The sequence below is a fragment of the Papaver somniferum genome, chromosome 2 (genome assembly GCF_003573695.1).
Source record: "Papaver somniferum cultivar HN1 chromosome 2, ASM357369v1, whole genome shotgun sequence".
Lineage (NCBI taxonomy): Eukaryota > Viridiplantae > Streptophyta > Magnoliopsida > Ranunculales > Papaveraceae > Papaver > Papaver somniferum.
The window spans coordinates 172,634,130-172,643,134 of NC_039359.1; the positions used below are offsets into that span (position 1 = coordinate 172,634,130).

Genomic DNA, 9,005 nt, shown 5'->3' on the forward strand with positions numbered 1-9,005 from the left:
ACAGCGGGGACCGGTATGTTCTCGCAGTTGCAGATATTTTTTTTATTTTTTTTTTGGAAAGGAGAGGGGGTTAAGGAGACCCCAACCTACAAGAAAAAAGAAGAACAAGAACAAAAAAAAAAGGAAGAAGAAGAAGAAGACCAGGGTAGCTTTGTTCCACTGCAGAGAGCTCACAACACAAACACTTACTCAACATTTTCTACAGTACACTTTTCCCTCCGCATCTTCCTTAACTATCTGTTTTAAATCCTCAACAAATGAGCTGGGAATGAGCTCTACAAACTCTCCATTAGGATGATAACTAGAGACTAGGTCCGCAGCTCGATTAGCTTCACGAAGGGTGTGAACAGCAGTACACGACTGAAGTTGGTTGCGATATCTTTTAATAACTTCCAACACATGATGACACTTCCAAGGAGGTTTCGGGTTATCCCTGGAGAGGTAAGACACAACAGTCTTAGAATCTGTACGCAGTAAGACTTTAGTACAACCTTTCATGATCGCAAGCTTGAGACCTGCTTCAACACCTTGAAGCTCATGCAATGTAATGGAACCTGGAGTAGAGCTACCTGCCACAGCACTAGATGGATTGCCTAGCTCATCTCTGATTATGGCCCCAAACCCAGCACCATTGTCATTTAAGGAGCCGTCTGTATTCACAGCAACCTCTCCAATGCCAGGTTTGCTCCAGGAGGTATAAATCTGTTTGGGAATGATGAATTTAGGCATAAGACTCCATTGAGTAGCAAGCCATCTGTGTTCGTTCGTGTCTGTCATCACACTATCAACAGAAGACAGCTTAATCCGAACATCATCACATATTAACTGGAACAACATCTCAGGTGATAGAGATTTTTGAGTGAAGATTCTGCGATTCCTTTCACCCCATATGTGATATAAGCAAGCATTAAAGGAAAGTTTCCGCAAAATGCCAACAGATTTGTTACCAGTAAACTGAGTAACACAAAACTTTATCCGCACTTCCCAATCAGGCTGTCTGAACAATCTTAACCCAAGTAGGGGATATAGTCGTCTCCAAATGGTGTTAGAGTAACTACAGTTGAAGAGCAGGTGGAAGTCGTCCTCAAGCATAAGACACATACAGGATCCACTTCCTTACCCCAAGAAAGAAGCTTAAATCTTGTCTTCAATATCCTACGCAAGGCCACCCATACTATAAAACACTGTCTAGGAATACAATGAGAGAACCATACAAGCGACTTCCATTCTTTCTTAGGAGCATGGACTCTTAAGGAATTGTAGGTTTCTTTGAGGGTGAAATCCCCAAATTGCCCAGCTGTCCACACTATTTTATCCTCAATCAACTGGTCTGTTTTGACATTGACTATATCCAAACAAGTATTACCCAAGGCATTCATCAGATTAGGAGATAGAGTCCATTCTCCATTAGTCAAACAACTACTCACACAAGCATCCAAGTGATGATAAGAATCATACTGTAAATGCGGAGGAAATAGACTGAGCAGAGTACCTTGGGGGATCCATTTATCTTTCCACAGCTTGGTCTTTTCTCCATTGCCTATAAGATGCAATACAAAAGTGCTAGCAACACCTCTGTGGTCTAAGATGCGCCTCCAGCACCAAGAGCAGTCAGCTGGCGGTCTGAGAGTCCAAAAATCCTTCCCCTTAATCAAGTTCTGCTTGACCCAAAGAACCCATATGGTAGGTTTGTTAGAAACTATATCCCAAATATGACGAAGGTTGGAAGCGGTATTAGTTGTTTCTATACACCTGATGCCCAGGCCACCTTCACTGTGCAGGAGACAAGCTAAGTCCCATTTAACTGAGGGTTGTTTATAGACAAGATCAATGCCTAACCAGAGAAATTTCCTAAAAATGGAGTTGATGAGATTTACCGTCTTCTTAGGGAGGACAAATCAAGAAATCCAGTAAATCAACATGCTACTGAAGATAACCTTGATGAGGAGGACTCTGCCTGCAAAAGACAGAGTTCTGGTTTCCCGGGACTTAATTCTGGAAATGATATGGTCCACAAGAGGGGAGCAATCAGAGTGAGATAGCCTAGTGGATAGAAGAGGAAGGCCAAGATACCTGACCGGTAAAGCTCCAACTTCAAACCCCAAGACGGATTTAATGCTGATGGAAGAGGTTGGATCGACAGAGGACATAAATATATTGATCTTGGTGTTGTTGACGACCAGTCCAGTCCTATTGGAGAAGGTAGTGAAAGTGTTAGCCAAAGACCTTGCATATTGTACGTTTCCCTTCATGAATACCAATAGATCGTTTGCAAAAAAGAGATGTGTGACAACTGGGTCTTTGCATCTAGGATGAAGAGATAGGAATCCCAGTTGTACCTGCCTGAGCATAAGAGAATTAAAAACTTCCATAACAAGCAGAAAAAGATAAGGCGACAGAGGGCATCCATGTCTAATACCCCTCTTCCCTTCAATGTACCCATACGCAGATCCGTTCACCATAATAGAGAACTTAGGGCATGTGATGCACATGCTGATCCAGTCAATAAATTTCCGGGAAATCCCAAATTTTTGAAGGGTAATTAGCAAAACATCCCATCTAATGTAGTCGTACGCTTTCCTTAAGTCAATCTTGAGAGCACATTTGGGGGACCCATTGTTCCTGTGGTAATTCCGAATAAGCTCGTGGGTTAACATGATGTTGTCTTGAATGGATCTTCCTGATACAAATGCAGACTGGCACGGACTGAATAGCTTCTTCACCACATTCTTAAATCTAATAGTTAGAATCTTGGTGATACACTTGTACATAACGTTCCTACACGCGATGGGCCTAAAATCATTTAAGGTAGAAGCATTAGGGATTTTAGGAATCAAAGATATAAGAGTAGCATTTACCTATCCCAGGAGTTTAGCACTCGAGAAGCAACTCTTAACTGCGGAGATAAAGTCATGGCCAATGATTCTCCAACTATGTTTGAAGAAGTAAGACGAGAATCCATCCGGTCCGGGTGCTTTGTCTGAGTCAATAGTGGACAAGGCGGAGATGATCTCATCAGCTGTGACTGGCAAAGTCAGTAAGTTGGCTTCTTCCACAGATACATGGTTGCTTAGCTCAATCTGGTTCCATGCAGAAGCATCAAAAGGAGTAGCTGAATGATGACCAAATAGGTTAGTATGATAAGCAACAAACTCATTGGCTATATCTTCGTCAGAGGTAAGCTTATCGCCTTCATCATTGTAAAGAACGAGAATTTTATTCCTGGCTCTTCTTTCCACAATGGACTTGTGAAAGAAAGGCGTGTTGTTGTCACCAAGCTTCAGCCACTGGACCCTTGATTGTTATTTCTTCATCGAGTCCTCGTATCTAACCTTCTTGGAATAGTCTTGAATAGCTGCTCTCCCATTGGCAATGGTGACAGGACAAGAGGGGTTCACCTGGAGGGCTCTTTGCACACTCTCAAGTTGAGTCTTAGCAGCACCAACTTGGGCACTAAAGTTCGTAAACCTGCTCTTCCTCCATGGAATAAGGAATTGCTTGACATTCTTCAGCTTGGACACAAATCTGTACATAGGGGTGCCTTGTACCTCCATATTCCAAGCTGCTTCTACTACTGCAAGGAAGTCAATATCATCAGCCCAAGTATTGAAGTATCTAAATGCTTTAGGGACATTCCCTCTACCATGAAAAACACTGAGAAGCATTTGGGAATGGTCAGAGATGCCACAAGTCAGAAAATCGGTTATAGAATCAGGATAAAGATCCAGCCACTGAAGATTAATGATAACTCTATCCAGCTTACAGGATATTCTGGTTGAGGCATCTTGTTTATTGGACCACGTATAAAAACAACCCACAAATGGGCAGTCAAATAATTGAGCATCTTGAAAACACCCTTGGAAGCTGCTGAGCGAAGTAGAAGTCACATTAACATCCCCTTCCTTTTCATGATTATACAAACACGCATTGAAGTCTCCCAATAAACACCATGGTAAGTTATTTGTGGCAGCAAATCTTGCAATTGTGTTCCACATATCTACTCGTAACTCTTCAACATTATGTCCATAAACAATTGTGAGAATAAACCAAGGGCTATGTTGAATGGCACTCTAGAAAACACAAGTTGGTCAGAACTAAACAGAAAATGAACTCTAGCCCAACTTGGGTCCCACATAAGCCAAACACGGCCAAGATTATGATGATCATAGTTATCTAGACAAGACCAAGAAGGTTGAATATTATTCCTAACTGTGTCTTTATTCTTAGCCTGCACACTAGTTTCGACTAATCCACAAATTTTAATGTTATTCAAACTAATTAAATTCCTCACTAACACCTGCTTCAGAGGGTCATTGAGCCCTCTGGTGTTCCAACCTCCTATATTAATCATGAATTGAGAGTATGGAAGGCGACTGCCTAACCCGACCCGATTTCTTTAGGTCAGTACCTTTGACACCCATGAAAGGAGCTCCTCCTGCCTTGCTAGTGGAGCCTTTTGACCAAATCTTAAAACAATCACTAGATTGTTCAATCAAATCCATACCCACATTAGGTCCTCCATCCACATGAGTATTAGTAATTTCTTTCATGGCCTGATCACCAGCACCCTCTATTGTCCCTGCCTCTACAACTGCATCATCAAATAAAGGAGAAAAGGAGTTCTGGTAAGATGTTAACTGCATTGAGCCTATTATAATCCTACCAGGTTCAAACCCAGGAGGATACATAGGAGAAGAGTCTTGAACATCATTTATTTTATCTTTTACGCCATCATCTCCACCAATCTTCATTGATTTTCTCTTATGTGTTACTGGAGCCCACTCTCTATTCACAGATTGCATCACAACATCCTGTTGTTGCTGACTATAGGAAGGTTTCAAAGAGTTACCACTGTTTTCTTTCAATCTAGGAACATACATTACTGCAGGCACATGTGAGACTACTCTCTTAGGGAATTTACTTTCATTATGACTAAAGGTTGAACATATCTTGCACTGGGGAGGCTTCCAGACGTAATCAGCAGTAACAGTACACTCCTTCCCATTCTCAAAGACTACTGGAATGACCTTCTTCAAATCTGACTGTGGGTTTATTTCTACACAAACACGGGCAAAAGTCATTCTAGTACGAGCAGCAGTTGGTCCATCCAACAATAGTGGCTTCCCAACAACACTGGAGATAATACTCATCCCTTCTGGGCAGGGCCGGCCTTGAGGCAAAGTCAACGAAGGTTGACTTTGGGGCAGCAGCCAACGGGGGCAACAAAGCTTGGGGTGTCATGGTTAAAATAAAATCAAAACTGGTTTAAAATGTAATTAGAGATAAACATTGGGACGAATTCGTAAAAAGATAAGGGGCACATTATAGATAAATATTTTACTTAGTAGTCCCATGATAAAAATATAATTAAAATTTTCAGAAACAAATTTTTGTTTAGCCTCAATCGATATTCTCTGGTCCGTACAGTTCTAAATCCCTCTTTCTCCCTCTCTATTACGTCGACCACCATTAATGGCGAGTTAAACTATTACTCATGTAAAATTGATTATTCATTATACAGATACAACAATCATGATACAGATTCAATTTAGTTTTTTTGAGTTTTCTAAAAAGAAGTCCCGATTTAATATTTTAGGGCAGAAACTTCAAGTTCTCAATTCAGTTAAACTTAAATTTTTCATTGTTTGTTGGTTGCTTATTTTGTATTTGTTCAAAAACTACTTCGAATCTTCAACTTTATCAAAACTTCTGTGTCTTGGAAGGCACATAAATTGTTTGTCCAAATGCCTGGTAAGTGGGGAGGAGAATTTTTTCCCTTGCAAATGGATTGTGGTTTTCTTTAAGAAGATTGGAAACAATGGGTTCTTTGCCAACATGCGCTTTTGGATTTTGCAGATCATGTTGATTGGTTTGATCGATTTGGTAGCACCTATTGTACATCTGCTAGAAAGGTATGTGCATAAGTGATTAAACTTTCCAGTTCAGAATGTACCTTTGTGCTGCATAAGTGATTATTTACACCCGATCTATATGGAAGACTTATAACTCAAGTGATGGTTGTAAGGATTGTTTTGCAATCTAAAAATAGTAGTTGTTTGGTAAGTTTTTGCGTGCTCAATGTTGTCCGTGTTGCACACAATTGGCATGTCTAACAGGGAAGAATTAGTGTTCTCCCGATTGTCTGTCGGAAAGGGTTATTAGCAGTCATCGTACATGGATATTAAAATGAACTTCCTATTAATCATATTACAGTTGGTGATCAGTGGTCTTATTGAAGTGGAAATGTACATCAAAACTGTGCCGCTCAGCTTATCTCAAATGTGTACGGGTACCAGGATGAATGGGGCAACAATTTTACCATGACTTCGGGGCATCCAAATCTCAGGGCCGGCCCTGCTTCTGGGTTGAAAGCATGTAGAGGGACACCTCTAATGGTCATCCATACTGGGATTGACTGGATATTCTCTAGTTCCTTTCCAATGAAAGGTTCCCAAGCTCTAACAATAAAGGGGCTACCAGAAATGAATACAGGTCCATGTTCCAAAGCAGTAACACGATCTTCATCAAGTGAAAATTTAAGTATGAAAGCTTTCTCACCATGGATAGTCATTGAGAGATTACCTTTGATTCTCCACGCCTTCTCAATTGAGCTTTTAACATAATTGAATGGGTATCGACCCCCGACAAAGCCACCCACCACCATCTTTTCATACCCATTCAAATGCTTTGCAATATCACAATCTTTAATCGAAGCTTTAACAACTCCATTGATTACAGTCGGAGGACGATAAGATAATCCCACAGATGAACTCGACAAAATTGTTTTGGATTGGTTAGCAACTCTACTCCAATTAAGTTTAGACGAGTCAATAAAATTAGAGGAAGAGAGAAGAGAGGGAAGAAATCAGTTCCAACAACATCAATGCCTGGATCTGGAGGAGGAGGAGCAGTTTCCATGACTGCTGGAAGGAACCCTAATCTCTTTGACGCGTAGTCAAAATCGCACGGCTAGAGTCAAAGAGAGAGAAACCTTTTTTTTGGTGACAATACTGCTTTAAGACTTGAACGCAGTTGCAGATTTCAATCATGTAACCATTGGGGTCATGGAAAAAAAAGTTGATCAACTTGGATTCCTCCTTCTTCCACAATGGCTGTTTCGTACTTCGTGCCCATTTCTGCAAGCTTTCTCTTTACTAGACTAATGTCTGTACACTGTCATGATTTATGTTTAAACAATAACTAATTAAAATTGATCCAATTAGTTATGTCTCAAATGTATAAGATTAACTTAACTAATTAAAGATTTACCAACTAAAATATACTTACTTGGAAGGAGATGTGATTATCCTTGCGATTAATGAATAATGGCTTTGCGCGTAGGTCGTCAACAGAATTACACTGTAACAAGTGTATCCCAATCCCATAATTAAACAACCTACATCAATTAAAATATGCATGCAAAAATGTCCATCAAAACGATATAAACCGGAAATTATAACTTAATTTTTGATGATATTCCATTTCCTTCGTTTATTAGTAGTAAAAAAACTATTAATTGGCACAACACATGAATAATAATCGCAAAATTGACTACTTTCATTCAGCGGTACATAAGATTTTGGTTACAAAATGATAATGCAATTTCACATAAGTACTTACCAAGCGCCTTCAAAATTGAAAGAAGAAGGTCTCTTAATAAGCACAAAACCAAGAACTTGTTGATAAAACCTAGCTGATTCTACTACAGACTTACAAACATAAGATACATGGTTTAGTGATAACAATGGAAGAGAGGAAATGTTGCTATTATTTGCTAATAGCACCTCCACCACTTGTTGTTGATCAATAATTCCCATTTGGATATAATAATGTCTCGCCCTCTCTCTGTCTCTCCAGAAATGAATTATACGATGAGTGAAAGTCTCTTAAAAGGGATATCTTGAACTTTAAATGAATTATGATTAGGAGACTCTAATTTTTGATGCTCAAAAAGGGTAGTTAAAGGTATGTGTTTATAAAGGAAGAGATCACCAATAATACAAGTTCTGATTTATTTACTTCCTAATTAAGATTCAATTAATTATAGTTATATGCTCCCTCCCACATGTTTGGCTGAAAAAAGGATTACTTGAAATTCTCCTATATCGTGTGAGCTGGATCCAAGTCAGCATACTTTATGCTTTCTAATCATATGCAATAGTAAGTAATCCTAATTTCCTTTTCTTCTCTGCCTAATCACCCATGAATGATTATTAGTTTCCAATCTTGCTAGACCCAGCGAAGAATTTGCACCGTGAATGCACCGAGAGAGGTCGCACGGATCCAGGACAATATTCGGTATATTGGGATAGGGGTGGGGCAGAAGTGGACCCCACCCATCCTCTCACACTGTGAGTATGCGTTGAAAATTCTTCGGTGAGTAAATCATTTTCGATCAATTTCAGACACTCCTTTTTTTGTAATAATCACCGTGTATATCTGGAATATGCCTGGATTTAACGTCGTCTGTTCCGTGTATTAACACGCTGGCTGCACAATGTCAATTAGCATTTGATATATATGATTTGTTAATAATTTCATTTATGAATATATGGAATAGTTGTTTTACTTGATAGTCAAAAGCAATCTAAAACAAAAACAGTACGATCAAAAGAAATGACTTTTTCTTTTTTTAGGAGAAAGGTTTAGTATATTAGAAAAAAGGCAAAATGCCCCCATTTAGAGACATTTTAAACAATTACATTCTATCAACCATAACCTTCCAATGGGTAACTAAGTCTCTAAATTATAATGCCCAAACCAATTCTGGTTTGAACCCCAAATGAAAATTAGCAGGTTTACTTCATTGATGACTACTGTTGAGGTCTTTGGTCGTTTATGAGCCATGACCCTCCTGTTCTTCTCATTCCAAATGGCCCAAACAATAGCAAAAAGAATAAGAGGCCAAATTTTTCTGCCTCCATATCTGCCCCTTCTGAATTTCCAAGCTTCTAACAGACCAATAATGTTACCTGCCTGAGCTCATCTGACATTGTAACCCCAAA

General features: G+C 39.5%; 1 protein-coding gene and 1 pseudogene across 1 annotated transcript; both read right to left on the minus strand.

Moving 5' to 3' along the window:
- Positions 1-3,302: 3,302 nt before the first annotated feature.
- LOC113352425 lies at positions 3,303-5,150 on the minus strand. The gene is made up of 2 exons (XM_026596243.1): positions 4,383-5,150; positions 3,303-4,070 (listed from the first exon to the last, which is right to left on the minus strand). The coding sequence occupies exons 1-2, from the start codon at positions 5,148-5,150 to the stop codon at positions 3,303-3,305; spliced, it is 1,536 nt and encodes a 511-aa protein (XP_026452028.1).
- A 1,025-nt stretch (positions 5,151-6,175) lies between these two features.
- Positions 6,176-7,937, minus strand: LOC113354259 (annotated as a pseudogene).
- Positions 7,938-9,005: the final 1,068 nt, after the last annotated feature.

What these genes read in the sequence shown, in the direction of transcription:
- LOC113352425 (XM_026596243.1), bottom strand. Translation starts at nt 5,150, where the DNA reads ATGAGTATTATCTCCAGTGTTGTTGGGAAGCCACTATTGTTGGATGGA. An exon ending in ACCTAAAGAAATCGGGTCGG is followed by an intron (nt 4,071 to 4,382) that starts GTTAGGCAGTCG and finishes TGTGTTTTCTAG; the next exon opens with AGTGCCATTCAACATAGCCC.